Source organism: Lycium ferocissimum, chromosome 12, assembly GCF_029784015.1.
Source record: "Lycium ferocissimum isolate CSIRO_LF1 chromosome 12, AGI_CSIRO_Lferr_CH_V1, whole genome shotgun sequence".
Classification (NCBI taxonomy): Eukaryota; Viridiplantae; Streptophyta; class Magnoliopsida; order Solanales; family Solanaceae; genus Lycium; species Lycium ferocissimum.
This window is the reverse complement of record NC_081353.1, coordinates 43,080,733-43,098,301: the sequence shown is the minus strand read 5'-3', so window position 1 is coordinate 43,098,301 and position 17,569 is coordinate 43,080,733. Positions and strand designations below refer to the sequence as shown.

At 32.9% G+C, this 17,569-nt stretch overlaps 1 protein-coding gene across 1 annotated transcript; it reads left to right on the top strand.

The window, feature by feature from the left end:
- The first annotated feature begins 754 nt into the window (after positions 1-754).
- Positions 755-7,982, top strand: LOC132038932 (amino acid permease 6-like). The gene is made up of 7 exons (XM_059429428.1): positions 755-1,149; positions 1,726-1,959; positions 2,324-2,417; positions 2,603-2,817; positions 3,374-3,519; positions 6,163-6,390; positions 7,391-7,982. The coding sequence occupies exons 1-7, from the start codon at positions 1,026-1,028 to the stop codon at positions 7,820-7,822; spliced, it is 1,473 nt and encodes a 490-aa protein (XP_059285411.1). The 5' UTR covers positions 755-1,025; the 3' UTR covers positions 7,823-7,982.
- The last annotated feature ends 9,587 nt before the right edge of the window (positions 7,983-17,569 follow it).

The following is a 17,569-nucleotide window of genomic DNA, read 5'->3' as shown; positions in this document are numbered from 1 at the left end:
CGTGGTCCTTTTGAAAGACCTGTGTAGTGTTTTTGGAAGGATTGCTTAATAGAGCATATTGTACAACATTTTATGCATGTGTTCGTCCACCCACCACACTTACATATAATAGAAATAGCAATAATATACAACCCTGAAAACAACACAACAATAACTACCTCCAACTTCGACTGCTTATATTTCTTACCACATAGGAGTACTTTATTTAAACTGTTTCAAGTCAAAATTATACAAAACAAAATAAAAATATATGCACGTTGATGATTTACACTATGAGTACATTTTAATTTCTTATAGCAGATTAGTCAGTTATGTTAATTTTTCATGTGACTAAATCAGGATTACCTTAGTTGTTATTGCAAACAAAATTGATTTGGCGTTGAAAAGACTAATTTACCAAATGTCCCTTTTTAGGCCACTATTTATACTTTGACTCTATTTTCAAAAGTTGTGTGCATATAATTTTTTGGACTAATAAAATTTTAGATTGTCGTTTTGCGTTATCTAACACGATTTTCAAGTTGTTCAAATTTCTCTTTTTTTAACCGTAGTCTAAAAAGACTATAAATCGCAAGAGAAATAAAAAGAAAATCGTTTGTTCATGTTTATTAAACAAAAGTTCAAAACAGAACAACCGACGAAAATTTGTGGTCAGAAAACTATGCACCCACTTTATTATATAAAGGAACGTTCGATGAAATGCCATCATACTTGACCTAAAAATATTACTTATACCACCCAAATTTCATACTAGCAGGTAAAGTTTTCCCAAATTTTAGGTGTTGAGGAAAGTGCAAGCTATTTTCAAATTCTGCCTCAATTTTGGCCTCACATACTTTTTGGCCCTTTATTTAGAGCAAGAGACCACCACTATTTTATTCATTTTTTAAACTTCTAGTTCACTTGTATATTGTTCTTATTTGTCCGCCTTTTTTCCTCCTCCTTATAATCTCCATCTTCCTTACTCCTTAGCCATCCTTTATTCGTAACTCCAAACAACACAAAGTAACTTAACTCATACAAAAATGGCATCATCAGAGTTTGAGAAGAAGAACAGTACCAGTATGTACGTAGAACAATCAGCACAAGGACTAGAAAATGGAGAAGTTCAGAAAAATGTTGATGATGATGGGCGTGAAAAAAGAACAGGTACTCTATAAAAACACATAAATTATTATATGGTTCTCAGTTTCTGCTTGCCATTCTTGTGTACATGTCGTGCTAATTTTCTCCGTATCGTCTCAATTTAACGTGGTGGCAGAGTCTGTAATCTTTAAAACTGGACTGAGAATTGTTTTGGCTTCTGAATCTTTAAAACTGGACTGAACAGTCCTGACAACGAATGCACATGTAATCACTATACATATACATATATGATACTTTCTTCGTCTCAGTAATTTATGTGTAGATTTGAAAGTAAGATTTTTTTGAATTTTTGATCTAAAATAAGTAAACATTTTGTATGGTTATAAATCATTCCACTAATGATAAAAAGAGAAGTTTGAAGTCATTTTGTTCTAAACAAAAAAAAATATGACATTTTCTGAGGACAAACTGAAAAACAAAGAATAATAGTACATAAATTGAGTTAGATACATAGAATTCTCTTCTCCTTTTTTCTAAAAGTTGAATTATTTCTCAATTTTTGCTTGTCATTCTTTTATACTACTTAGCTCCTAAGTACTATACTAATCTTCTCTATATCGTTTTAATTTTAACTTGAAGGGACGGTGCTAACGGCGAGTTCACATATAATCACGGCTGTGATAGGGTCAGGTGTGCTATCACTAGCATGGGCAATGGCTCAATTAGGGTGGGTGGCTGGTCCTGTTATTCTCTTCCTCTTTTCTTTCATCACTTATTTCACTTCAACACTTCTTGCCGACTGTTATCGTTCTCCTGACCCTGATACCGGCAAGAGAAATTACAGTTACATGGAGGTTGTCCGCTCTCACCTAGGTAATAAATTATTATTATATTTAAGTTATATACACTGATAATATTTTTCAAATTTATGACTTGTGTATTATGAGTTGTGAGTTGAGTATAAATGTACTCTTTTTTTATGTATATAGAAAATCTGAATTGAAAGCTAGAAGACATTTTGTAGCTTTTATTAAAAGAAAACCAAAAAATACTCCATAAGGTACTAGCTAGAGGATAATTAGAGCTAGTACCGGCCTTATGGAGTGTAGGTTGTTTAATTTCATTTTTAACTAAAGTATAATACATTGTAGCATGAATAATATCATTTATGCAACAATTTCTAGGTGCTAATTAACGGAAATTTAATTTTCTCCTTTTCTTTGGGTGTTTTAAACAGGAGGAATTAAGGTGCAACTGTGTGGAATATCCCAGTATAGTAACCTCGTTGGAATTACCATTGGTTACACAATTACTGCATCTATCAGTATGGTGTAAGTTTAATTAATTTAAGTCTTTTCTTAATCTTAAAGCAAATATTTCAACCTTTTTGTCTTAAACTTTGACTGACCCGATCTTAATGATAAGGACTTTAGTAGTTAATTAAATTATTTCTGGTAATAATTACTACTCCATTAGTACTAATTTTATTTATTTATTTCCTTTTTTTGGTATTCAGGGCAGTAGTAAGGTCAAATTGTTTCCACAAGAAGGGGCACCAAGCCGATTGCACAGTATCCAATTACCCATATATGGCTATTTTTGCAGTGATACAAATAATTCTTAGCCAAATACCAAACTTCCATAAGCTTTCATGGCTATCCATTCTTGCAGCAGTAATGTCTTTTGCTTACTCTCTGATTGGTCTTGGACTTTCCATAGCCAAAGTTGTAGGTATTACTCTCACATGTACAAGACAAATTATTTTTCTTTTATATATGAGTTTAAGTTCTATACATTGACAGTGTTAATTATTTTATTTAATTAAGTCACTTATTAGATAATTACAATTAAATTTTATTAATAATCATCAGTTGCTAATCTAGTATAAAAAATACTCTATTCGTCCCAATTTATGTGGCATTTTCGAATTCGGATTTCGAGAGTCAAACGAATTTCTTTTTTTTTTTCTTTTTAAACATTTAATTTGATTGGTAAATTATAATGATTTATAGTACTATTTATGTAATTTTCAAATAGATAAATTTGACAAAAATTTAAAAGATTTTGTGTCCGAATTCATAATCTAACTTGAGAAATACAGCTCTCGAAATCCAAATTACTGATACATAAATTAAGACAGAGGGCGTACTAACTAATCTGCTATCAGCCTATAACAATTAAAATTCACTGATCATGTAGAAAAAATTTGTCATTATTTCGAAGATTGTTTTTGTGTTTTTATGGTCCAAGTCTGCAATTTGGTTTTAAAATTTTAATTTTTTTTTAGGTGTAGGGCATCATGTAAAGACAAGCATAACAGGAACAGTAGTTGGGGTGGACGTGTCGGCATCACAGAAACTTTGGAGAGGCTTACAAGCTATTGGAGATATTGCCTTTGCTTATGCTTTTGCCACCATTCTTATTGAAATACAGGTAAGAAGAAATTATATATTTCATCATCTTTAGGATTTAATTTTAAAATTTTGTGTCATGTTAATGTGGAAAAAAAAAACCTTATTAAAATTAAACTATTTATAAGTTAATTACAAAAAAAAATTGATTGATAATTTGGTGAAAATGTATAAAAATTAAACTACTATTTTGAATTATGCATTAATAGACTTAAAAAAATTGTTCTATCAATACATAAAATTTATATCCTTAGGATTTATACATCATAGATTGTTACATCTTTGTAGCATGTCTTTTTGCATGTATGCGTCGCACGTGTATGTCGAAGCCTATCCTCGCTATCGTCTCATCAACACGTTAGCATTTTAACATAATAATTTTCCTATAGAATTTGAGAATAGCATAAAATAAAAATAGATATATTACTAAGAAGATCGGTTACTGTTTGAGCTGATGTAGGTCTAGATCGATCTTCTTCCCTATACCTTTTTTCTCAAGATGAAGACGTCAATAAGATAACTAGATAAGTATCATATATTGCTTATCATTCCCTAAAACGATCATATATAGAAGAAGACAAAAGGTGTACCTTATATAAGGGATGATGATGACCTAAATACAAATATTGAAACTTTAGCGTCTTTCCGTTACATATTTTATTGGATAAATTTTACATATATCGCCTCATCAGACTCACCAATCATACAGCCTACAGGATACATGACCCAATATTCATTATCATACTATAATTTGACTCATATTTTTGGTTGACTATCATATAATTCGAAATAGTTAAATATACAATAAAACATTTTAGACACTATTATCACCAGAAAAGAAGTGGTAGGTGCATGTGGCATGTGGTATCTGTCTACATATACTCATGTGGATATCGACATATACGGTATACCTGTTATATGCTACTGTTAAAAAATTAGTTTGTAGATGATACTGAGCCACATGTCTAAATTTGACATGGAAAGAGTAAATAATTTGTGAGTTTTTTTCTCTGTCCGATGCCATAACTTGTCAAACTAACACTTGACAAATAAGTATATAATAAAAAAGATCCGACAAGGTAAATGAACCTTTTAGCAACAGACAATAAATGAAAAGGAAAACCCGCTCCCTCTCAATTTATGTGAAGGTGTTAGATTGAACACGAAATTTAATTTAAAAGTGAAAGAAAAACTATCAGTAAAATTTGTGATTTTAAAATAAGTTATAAATATTTGTATGATTATAAAATATCTCTTTTGGGAATAAATTAGAAAATTTAAAGTTAAATTATTATGAAATATATAGAAATATTATTTATGTTGGATTGATTTTTTAAAAAAAAAACATTAATTAGGACGGATGAGTATCTTCTTATGGTGCGTGGGTAGAGCATAGATGCATGTGCTGCACAAAGTTGATAAGGACCATAGAATATCTATGTTATTTTATAGTCATTGACTCATTGTCCCAACTTTTTTTCTTTTTCTTTTTTTCACTTTTTCCGCTACCATTCAGCATGTGATGACTATAGGAATATTATTTTTTAGGACCACGATTTTTTTGAGTCATCACCAGGTGTCACATTTTAATTACTCCAATGATATGTAGGACATGTAATTCAACGGGTCAAATCCATTTCTGCAGTCAATGTTTGTCTACTCCCCGATGATGATAATTGAACCACAAACTTTTTTTTCGTACCGACATGGAACTCCTTTGGCATTTTTCCTAAAACCAAATCTTTTTGTGATTCGATAAATGACTAGACACCAACAACTATAACGATGTGATACAGTAGTAGCGGAGTTACAAATTCGAATAAGAAAACCCGAAAAAAAAAATGTCAAAAGAATTTAATACTATATTTTCAATTATATAGGTATATGTTAAAAGAATTTATACAGTATAATTTTAAACGAATTGGATCCCCTTGCACCCCTCTACTTCCGCCTCTAATATGATACACAAAAGTAAATTTTAATCTTGTATACATAACATATATATATAACATAATTTTCTGTGAATAAGATTTAGATGAACCCCTTGCAACCTCTACTCCAATTCTTTTGTTAGGCTATGGTTGCCTAAGTTACCTACATACAACTTCTCTCTCACCATTTTTTTTGGCTGGCCAAAATTTGTTCGAAGTTAATATAAGTATATATTTTTCAAGTGTTTTCAACTATACATACACACACTACATTTAGTTTGAAAAAGAACAATTTCAATCATAATGAATTTTCTAAAATAGATCGAGAAAGTTCATACAACCGTTCACAATTAATTTAGTATCAAGATTTGGTTGATTGATTTACTAGCTGTTGCTGCATTTGTTTTGTCTCTTTCTATTTTACTGCCTATTTTTTTTTAGCCGAGGATTTATCGGAAACAGTCTCTCTACCCTACAGAGGTAGGAGTAAAGTCTGCATATGTCTAACCTCCTCAAACCCACCTTATGAGATCACACTGGGTGTCGTTTGTTTATTTGTTTGATTGATTTACATTTATAATGAATCGAGAACAGTGAAATTTGTCTTTTTTAAGAAAAAGTTGGAAGTCTAAAACTACTATGATCCAAAACTTCAAATTGCACAAATATTTTACGAAACTGGGGTCTTATAATTGAGAAATAATTGCTTCATTAATCAAAATTGGCAATTGCAGGACACATTGAGATCACCACCAGCAGAGAACAAAACTATGAAGAGAGCATCACTTATTGGAGTTTTTACCACAACCTTTTTTTATGTGTTATGTGGTACCATTGGCTATGCTGCCTTTGGCAACGATGCTCCTGGAAATTTCCTCACTGGATTTGGTTTCTATGAACCTTTTTGGCTAATTGATTTCGCTAACGTTTGCATCGCCATTCACCTGATCGGAGCTTACCAGGTAAAAGTTAGAATCTACTATATGAATCAATTATACTCATTCCGTTCTATTAAGGTTCGCTTCACTCTTATACTGATAGATAATATGTCATCTATAATACATTTCCGAAGACCTAGCCTGTACTTTTATATCCACTATAATGATATACTACTCCAATATAACTGTATCAAGGATTAACTTATATACTGACAGTAGAAACTTTATATTGTCAGTATACTTAATACTCCTATGTTGTAGCAGGTTGTTTGTCTCAATTATTTTTCAAGTCACTAAGTCTACTTAGAATTTAAATTATATGAACTGACAATATATATAAGTTAGTTTTACATATCAATGCACTTTAACTGATTATAGCATGTTGCATTGTTTTTTCTAGGTTACCATATTAAACTTGATATGAAGAGTTATCAATTATCTTAGGTAATTTTATCTGATGGTGTAAAAGATCTATATACTGCCAATATACAGATAGGGTTAATTTGTACAGTATAAGCTATGGATTAAGCCAAACTCGGTAAAATTTGATTCAGACTTGTATATGTGTCCAGTAATCTCGCAACTATGGACAAATATTAAATTTCGAACTCAATAGCTCAAACAGTTGGCGGATTTAGTGGCATCCTAAACATAAAGTTCAAATCCTGATTCATTTTTGCGTGCGAACTTAAACTCTTTCACCTATATATTATTAGCAATTACGTATTGCGTATAGTTATCATTAGATGATTTGATAGCGAAACTTCTTTGATAGCGAAACTTCTTTTACATTATTAATGTATAAACGTTAAGGGATCTTTACACAAATAGCTCGTCGAATTCACTGTTTATTGTTTTTGGTCGATATACATAGATTATATACTGATTATACGGTTATACATATATTATACATGTTTTATACAGTACCTGTCGACTATTTTTCATTTAAATGGTCCGGTGTGCGGATATGTAGTTTAATTATTCCAGTTAAACTCACCAATCAAATATATATTGTCCTTTTCAGGTTTTCTGCCAACCCATTTATGGCTTTGTGGAGGCTCGTTGTAGTGAGAAATGGCCAGACAACAAATTCATCACATCTCAACATGCCATAAACATTCCATGGTTTGGTGTTTACTATGCTAACTATTTCAGGATGTTATGGAGGACAGCATATGTTATAGTAACAGCAGTAATTGCCATGATATTTCCATTCTTCAATGCAATCTTGGGTTTAATTGGGGCAGCCTCATTTTATCCATTAACTGTTTATTTCCCTATAGAAATGCACATTGCTCAGAGGAAAATTCCAAAATATTCTTTCACTTGGATATGGTTGCAAATATTGAGTTGGGCTTGCTTGATTGTGTCACTTGTTGCAGCTGTTGGATCCATACAGGGCCTTACACAAGATGTCAAGTCATATAAGCCCTTCCAACCTCAAGATCACGAATGAGTTTTAGAATTATATGTATTGATGATCTAACTATGTATGTAGTAGAAATATTTTCAATAAGAAGTGTCTTTCTATTGAGTGGTTCTATGTACTTCTTACAAATTTTGTACAACATTTTAGTATATTTTAATGAAGAAGCGAAGTCGGGATCTTTGACTAAGGGGAGTTAAAATGAAAAGAAGTAATCAATATAGTGGAAATATATATTATATAAATTATGCCTCAATTCCAAACAAGTTCGGGTCAGTTATATGAATTCTCATTTCTTCATTTAACTCTGCTAGTGTAAGCTTGCTTACATTGCCGTTCCCCAAGCCGGATAAAGCTTGAGGAGCATTATGGTAGGCAAGAGCGTAAAACTTAGGAAAAAAATTCCGACCTATTTACACACTGTATGGATCATAACTACGTATGCAGTATTGAGGATCATAACTATGTAAGTAGTATTATCACTAAGAAGCTTCTTGAGTTTGAGTAGTTTCTATGTAATCAAGGAGATTCAACATATAGTATATATACATACAAAATTGACATATGTGTAATTTTAGCATAGGGGACTCGGACTCAATTGACACCTTCGACAAAGATAGCCAGCTACGCCCCTGTCTACTTGGTATCAAGGTACCTAATTGAAGTGTTATTTATATTAATGGTGGTCTCGGGCTAGTTTGTAGGTACCTCAACTATTCAATGAGGCATCTGCTGCCTCCCATCATCGTAGTGACGGGTAATTCTAGCCGCAAAGGTTCAGCAAAAGAGAACAAATCTTGTCTATATTAAGATTTCAAACCCTGATTCCTATACTTTTCACCCACTTTATTGACTGTTAGGCTACCCTTTCAAACACTACTTGTGGCACATAAATCTACTACACATGACTTGGCCTTGGCAAAAGGTACAACCTTAAACATATCACTTATCTGAATTGAATAGTTCAGTTGCTTAAAACCATAGGCCCATATATGCATGAAAAGTTGTGAAAGTAATAACTTCATGGTTTATCATGTTTTCATAAGAAAGACTAAAATTTAATTACTCATATGTTGTGCATATATATCAAACCATATCAATCTATCATAATGTAAGTGGTATATTTATGTAAAATCGATGTTCATATCTTTAATTAATCACAATAATTAAGGGGAATTCGGCATGGTATATCAACTCCTATATAGAATTGGCAAAAAAATTAGGGATAAGGCACCATTACCCCCCTGAACTATACCCGAATTTGCTACGACACACCTTACCTTTCCCTGGGCCCTATTACCCCCCTAAACTTATTTAAAACGGAATAATTACCCCCCCCTAAACGCTTCCCGACGTGGCAAAGAGAGTGTGTTTCACTTCTTTGAGAGAGTGAGAAAGGGAAAAGGGAAAACTTAATTTTTTTTCTTAAAAATCGCATTTTCTTAAAAATTTGAAAATAAATCTAGGCTTCCACATTTAGTTTTAAAAAACGGGTTTTTCCACATGTTAAGAAAATAATTAATTTTTTTCAAAATTTTATAAAAATTGCTTTTTTTCACATTTTGGCAAGAAAAACTTTTTTCCGGATTTTATTTGAAAAATAAAAGTGTCCTAAGAAAATGAAATCAAGATTTTTTAAGACATTTTAAAAAAATAATCAAGTTTTCCATATTTTTAACAAATCCATTTTTCCATATTTAAAAAAAAAAAATCATTTTTCGGTTTTTTTTCTTTTTTCAAAACGGGTTTTAAAAAAAAAACAAATTTTCAATTTTTTTTTTTAAAAAAGGGTTTTAAAAATCCTTTTTTTAAAAGAAAATTCAGTTTTTTAATCCATGTTTTTAGTTTTTTTTTTTTTTTTTTTAAATGGGTTTAAAAAAAATCAAATTTTCAAATTAAAAAAAAAGACGGGTTTTAAAACTCATTTTTTTTAATGAAAATTCAGTTTTTTATTTTTATTTTAAAAAAAAATTGACACGTAAGTTCGAAAAATTTAAAAAAAAAAAAACAAATAAATACACGTGTAGCGAGGAGAGTGTATGTCACTCTCTATACGAAGTGAGGCATCGGCGTTTAGGGTAATTATTCCGTTTTAAATAAGTTTAGGGGGGTAATAGGACCCTGGGAAAGGTAAGGTGTGTCGTAGCAAATTCGGGTATAGTTCAGGGGGGTAACGGTGCCTTATCCCAAAAAATAACAATCTTTTTAAATGTTGGCATTAAGTATCCAAAACCAATGGTTTGGGCTTTTTATTTTGTATCACCTGACCCATTAACTTCTCCTATTTTTTAGCCTCTCCATAATGTTCGTTTTCAATCTCTTTCATCCGTTTTTCTCCCCTCTCTCATCTCTTCTCCCAAAGTTTCTCTGGAACCGTAAATCTCTCAAAATTCATCCCTAACCACATCCTTTTCTATTGATATCATCTAATTTCCAAGACTAGTTATAGGGTTTGTTCATAGATTGAGGAATAATGAATACACTCCTACTACATGGCATCAAATAGGAACAATGACCACAGCCGCCTCCGGTAGACATGGAAGTCCCAATGAAAATAGCAGGAAAAGCTCTTATAAACAGCGACGAGTGCTTCTCAATGGAGGAATTATTGGATATTGATGATGTTATTGCAGCAGATCTGACTTGGCAATATGATTAGGAAGCAGCTGACAGTAGTATATTATTAATTAATTCGCATTGTATAATCAGTTTTTTTTTCTTTTGTTTAGAAATATAGTAGTTTTGATTAATGCATATAAACAGAAGGAAAAGGGGTTATCTGTCAAGTTCTCTTCCTCTGTTCATTGAAAGGAAAAAAATGAGTTCCATTTTGTCTGGACATATATTGCACGGAAGAAAATTTAGTTCAATTCATCTACATGATTAAACAAGTTCTTATATCACTAGCACATCAAAAGCATATTTATTAAGGAAAACCCATTCATATGAAGTACCATGTATACAAGAATCGATGTCAATGAAATCATCTTCAATTACGTAGACAAATAATAAGAATGTATACACTGCATACATAAGAGTAAACGGATAACAACAATTCTCCCATGTATATATATATATATATATAAATGTATGTATGTATGTATATTGTGAAGTATAATGTATACATTCTGGTATATATTGTGAAGTACCATGTATATACTCTGATATATAATGTCAACTATCATGTATACATTATAATTATTATACTATTAAACAATGTATATTTATTATGTATTAAAAGGGATAAAAATATCAAACTATGCATAAGAAGAGTACCGTGTATACATTCTGGTATATATTGTGAATTACCGTGTGTACATTTTGATATATATTGTGAAATATCATGTATACATTCTGCTATATGTCGTGAAGTACCATGTATACATTCTAATTGTTATACTATTAAATAATGTATATTTATTATGTATGAAAAAGGATAAAATATAAAGCTATGCATGAGAAGAGTACATAGTATACATTCCGATATATATTGTGAAGTACCATGTATACATTCTATTATATATTATTGTGAAGTATTATTTATACATTCTGATATATAGTATGAAGTATCATGTACAGATTCTAATTATTATACTATTACACAATGTATATTTATGGGGGTTAGGTCTAAGAAATCCTACTACAGACTCAAAAATCTTGCACACATCAATAAAGTGGTTTTTGTTTCTATAGACGAACCCTTTAGTGATAGGAGTAAGATAAATGGCTAAATGAGATATTTTGGATTTCACCACTGTTTGGCCAATGACAATGGTCGGATATGGTGTTTTTGGAAAAATGCTGACTTTACAGAGGTGATTATTAATACTGATCAACAAATAACTCTCAAACTAAAGGACATTGCCAATGACAATGGGAATTTTGTTACAGCTGTATATGCCAAATGCACTCCAGGTGAGAGAAAAGAGCTATGGGATAGCATTGTGGACACCAGCAATAGTATCACTGGTCCATGGTGCATGGGTGGTGATTTTAATGTGATTATGGATCCACAGGAGAAGTTGGGAGGGCTGCCCCATAGAATGAGTAAAAGTATAGATTTCATAAATTGCATGGATTCTTGTGGACTCAGTGACATTGGTTTTACTGGACCAAAGTTCACTTGGTGTAACTACTGGAGACCTAGTAAAAGAGTCTGGATGAGATTAGATAGGATTTTCATAAATGATGAATGGGCACAAAAGTTCCAAAGCAACACTGTCAAACATCTGTCAAGAACTGGGTCTGACCACAGACCTTTGCTTATCAAGTGTCATAATGATCAACATAACCATATTAAGTACTTTAAGTTCCTGAATTTTTGGGTTGAGCAACCAGACTTTCTTGAAAAGGTTCAAGCATCCTGGAATGAAGAAGTTAGAGGCAATTCTATGTGGATTCTACAAACTAAATTGAAGAGGCTGAGCAGAATTCTAAGTTAATGGTCCAGATAGAGTATTGGGGATATACAAATACATGTTCAAGATTGGGACGCTAAGATGGAAATCCTAGAAGAGTTAGACATAAGGAATAATACTGAGCAAGGAAGGGAGGATCTTAACAAAGGGTATGCTGAATACACCAGGTGGTTGAATCTGCAGGATTCAATGTTAAGGCAAAAAACTCAGTTACAATGGTTTCAAAATGGTGATAAGAACACCAATTATTTTCACCGTGTACTGAGAATCAAAAGAAAAAGGTTGCAAATTCAAAGAATAAAAAACATCAGAGGAAGATGGGTTCAAGGAGATGATACTATTGCCAAAGCTGCTATTAAGTTTTACAAGAAGCAGTTCAACCTCAATCATACAAAAACAAACAGTAGGATGCTAAATTGTATCCCTCAGGTCATTACAACATAAGAGAATACTGTGCTGACCAAACTGCCTGATGAAGAAGAGATCAAGAATGCTGTGTTCAACATGAGTTATGACAGTTCTGCAGGGCCTGATGGATATAATGGTAAGTTTTTTCAATCTTGCTGGTTAATTATTAAATCTGATCTAATTGCTTTTGTACATGAATTCTTTAAAGGTAGAAACTTGACTAAGTTTTATTCTCACACATGCCTTGCTTTAATTCCTAAAGTTGATTCCCCTTCAAACTTTGCTGATTTAAGACCTATTAGCATAAGTAATTTCTCAAATAAAATAATTTCTAAAATCATGGCTAATAGGCTGAATTCTTTACTAAACCATATCATTTATGAGAATCAAAGTGGCTTTGTCTCTGGTAGGAGCATTACAGACAATGTGATGCTCACACAAGAGATAGTGCATGGTATCTCTAAAGATAACACTGGTGGCAATGTTGTTCTAAAGCTGGATATGGCCAAAGCCTATGATAGGATATCGTGGTCTTTTTTTATCAAGGTTTTAAATAAATTTGGTTTCAGTAATGAATGGATAGACCTCATTTGGAGAAGCATCTCTAATGTGTGATATTCCATCATTATAAATGGCACTAGATAAGGTTTTTTAACTTCTTCTCAAGGACTCAAACAGGGAGACCCCCTTTCCCCTTCCCTCTTTATTATAGCTGCTGAAGTTCTAGCAAGGTCTCTAAATAATCTTTTGCACAATCCCAACTTTATCCCCTTTTCAATGCACATAAATGGTCCTTAAATTTCTCATCTTGCATATGCTGATGGCATTGTCATTTTCAGTATTGGTAAATCTAGGTCCATTAAGCTCATCATGAAACAAATTAGGAAGTATGAAAGGATTTCTGGACAGATGGTTAACAAAGACAAAAGATGTTTTCTGATTGGTCCTAAAACTTTTGCATATAGAATTAATAGGCTGAGGGTATGTACTGGTTTCTTGGACAAAAAATTCCCTTTCACATACCTTGGTTGTCCTATTTACATTGGTAAAAAGAGGATCTCCTATTTTGATGGCATGGTTTCCAAAATCATAAAAATATTAAATGCTTGGCAAGGAAATATTTTGTCTTGTGGTGGCAGACAGGTTCTAATCAAGAGTGTGATTCAATCTTTGCCTATCTACATCCTCTCTGCCATAAATCCTCCTAAAGGAATCCTGGAACTCATGGAAAGACACATTGCTAATTTTTTCTGGGGTCATGCAAATGGTAAGAACAAATATCACTGGAGTTCTTGGGATAAACTTTGTTTCCCCAAGAATGAAGCTGGGATTAACATAAGAAGCATGGAAGATATATCTGAGACTCTTACCATCAAGAGATGGTGGCAATTCAGATCCAAAAAGTCTTTATGGGCTGATTTCTTAAATGCAAAATACTGTCCAAGAATGAATGCAGTTGGTAAGAAATGGATATCTGGCAACTCTCAGGCCTGGAAATTCTTGTTGAAAGCCAGAAACAAATGTGAACAACATATATAATGGAAGATTAACTCTGGTGAATGCAACCTCTGGTGAATGCAACCTCTGGTGGGACAATTGGATAGAAAAGGGGCCTCTTGCACAAACATACTCAAGTTTTATCAATAGAAGTAATGCCAAAGCCAAAGTGAAGGATTTCATAAACCACAACAGATGGGATGCACAGAAGTTGTATAGTACTCTCCCTAGCCAAATGGCATTATATATCCTTTCCATTGAATTGGGGCAAGAAAATGATGATGACTATGCTATTTGGACACTATCTCAAGATGGACAATATTCCAATAGCACAGCCTGGCAACTGATCAGAAAACATAGACAGGTTAACACAGTTATCAACAAGTTGTGGCACAAATCTATACCATTTAAACAGTCTTTCATTTGCTGGAGACTGTTTTATGGAAAACATCCTTTTAAAGAGGCAATGCCCTAGATTGATAATCAAGAACCTGTTGACTGTGTCTGCTGCCATGTGCCAAAAGAAGAGACCATTTAATATGTATTTGTGGAAGGTAAGGCTGCTGATTACATATGGAAGTCCATGGGAGCCCCTCTTGGATTTACTCATCATCATATGCCAATAAGGGGTTTGTTGAATTTATGGTGGAACAAGAAGGCTAAAAATAGAGTCCACAAAATCATTTTACAAGCTACTCCTATCATGGTTTGCTGGGAAATATGGAAGGCTTGGACTGCATGTAGATATGGGGATAGCTGCAGATTTCAATTTTATAGAATGGTTACCAGATGCATTTGGAATATGAAAGCTGTTATTCAAGATGCCTATCCTAATATTGCCATAGATGATAGTTGGGTCAATAACTGCAATCAAGCAGAAAATCTTAGTCCTATTATTAGAATCTCTATGATCAATTGGAACAAACCTGCCCCTAATGTGGTGAAATTGAACACTGATGGTAGCTACTACAAGTCTTCTAGAAGAGCAGGTATAGGGGGGGTGGTGAGAAATGAAAATGGGGATATCATTGTGGCATTTTCCATCCCAGTGCAATGCAGCAGCAGTAATCAGGCAGAGGCAATTGCTGTCAGAACTAGTGTAGAATGGTGCAAGCTAAATGGATATATGAACCTTCATGTGGAATTGGATAGCCTTATCATTACCAATATGTTGATCAATAGGAGCACCAACAATCTCAAGCTAAAACACTTAGTAAGAAGCACAACAAATTTATTGAATGGCACCAACTATTGTATATCTCACTGCTACAGAGAAGTCAACAAGGCTGCAGATTTCTTAGCTAAACTAGCTGCTACAAGTGGTAACAGGACCTTTTATCACTCTCTTCAAGACCTTCCTAGAGAGGTGAAGGGATTGTTACAAGTTGACAAAGGACAACTGCCTACATTTAGAAGGAGATTTGAAAGTGTAATTTCTTTGTTAGTTAATATATTTTTGTACTATGGAAAGGAACTCTCTATTAGGCTACTTCCTTTCCTGATTGTTTTTGGCAATCCTTTTTGTAGATAAGAGGTAAGGTTCCCATGTCCCTCTCTTATCATTGTAAGTTTTCAACTTATTAATTACCATGGTAGGGGTCCAAGCCAAACCCCCCACACCATAGGCTCTCAACCATATGGTGATGGCTTAAATAAAATAAAATAAAAACCATTTTAAAAATCTAATTAGCAAAGTTGAGAAGAAGACTGCCAATGATGTTTTTCATTATAAATAGCCACTATAAAAAGAACAAAAAAAAAAAAAAAAAAAGAAGAAGACAAGGCCAGTTAACATCACACGGTTAGTTGGCTACCTAGAATGCTAAATAAGGGGAAAAGATTTTTGGATCCCTAGAATTGTGGAGGCTTAATACGTATTTGGCTACCTAGTGCCATTATTTTTCGGCCTATGATGCTAAATACAATTTAGGTCAAAAAAATGCCAATTCTATTTAGTACTTGTATATATATGTCAATTTCCCATAATTAAGTAATAAAGCTTACATATGTATAAGACATAGTGGCGGATGGTGTGTCCAAAGCACTGGGTTCAGATGAAGCTATACTTTTGATGCGGAGCATAAATTTAGAGATAATGGTCAAACAAACATCTGAACTATCACTTTTTCGTGAGCTTCCTACCTGAACGATCAGGTGTGCGATTTTTCTACCTAAACTATCACCAATTGTTTGTCAAAACACACCTCAACTATTAATTGTTCACTTTTCTTACATTTATGTTCAAAACTTTAAGGGGTTGTTTGGTACGCGGACTAAATTATCCCAGGACTAATTATCCCATCTGGGAGATGGGATAAGGTGGGATATCCCATCCTTAAGGTTGTGCTTCATTTTATACTCTGTTTGGTAGACGGTATAAACTTATCTCAGGATGAATTTATACCTTCTACCAAACATGGTACAAAAAATTAGTGCTGGGATATCCCAGCTTATACCATGCACCAAACGACCCCTAACATTCTCTTTATGGGTTCAAGATTTAAAATATACTAACGAATTTGAACCATAAAATTTAAATCTTGAATTCGCCTTAGCATATGACATGCACCTATCTCACTTGATGCATGCAGTTATTATTTTGATACATATATTAGGTTAGATTAAGTATTCCCCCATAATCTTTGAAAAGTATAAGTCTATCAGAAGGGCTACTTCAACAACCATCTGTTGTTGTCTAGTTGGTTAGGACACTCGGCTCTCACCTGACAGACCAGGGTCCTGGCAACGGAACAACCATTTTTTTTTCCCAGCACACCAACTTTTTTTCGATTTTGCACCTAACTTTTTTGCTCAAAAAAACAATTACCTTTAGTCAAGAAAAAGAAATGGATGTTGCAAAATCTGTGCTTACAAGCCTAAAAACAACAACTTTATTTCTAATATTTGCATCTCTAAAAATTATGGGTACACATTACGGTCAATACCATGTCTAATATTTACCAGATGAGATTAAATCTTGTCTTTATTAAAATTTAAACAATGATCTTCCGTGATTTTCACCCGCTTTATTGACCATTAAGATAATCTACTACACATGACTTGGCCTAGGGAAAAGGTGTAGCCTTAACGTATCACTTCTCTGTGCTTGCTACAAGATCTACATCATTCTAGCTACGTGAAAAGGCAAATAATAAAGTGAATTGTTGCATAAATTCTTTGGATTAAAATGAAATGACAGTAAGCTAGCTATGTTGTTTAATTTGGACTTTATGGACAAAGTGCTCCTCCACTTTAACACATTTCAACTAGTATTATTAGATATCTCCAATTCAAAATTTGTAATCAAATGTTTGTTTTAACTGATCAAACAGTAGGATAGCCTTAAAGTCCGTAAAAGGAAACATCCTGTGGCATTTTTTTTTGTTTAACCATTTGATATTCGAAATTCAATAGCTAATTTGATGAATTCAAATCGCATTGATAGGGTCCATTT

Coding starts and splice junctions, on each gene's coding strand:
- LOC132038932 (XM_059429428.1), top strand. CDS start 1,026: ATGGCATCATCAGAGTTTGAGAAGAAGAACAGTACCAGTATGTACGTA. Junction 1,150..1,725: donor TGGGCGTGAAAAAAGAACAG/GTACTCTATAAA, acceptor TTTAACTTGAAG/GGACGGTGCTAACGGCGAGT. Junction 2,418..2,602: donor ACTGCATCTATCAGTATGGT/GTAAGTTTAATT, acceptor TTTGGTATTCAG/GGCAGTAGTAAGGTCAAATT.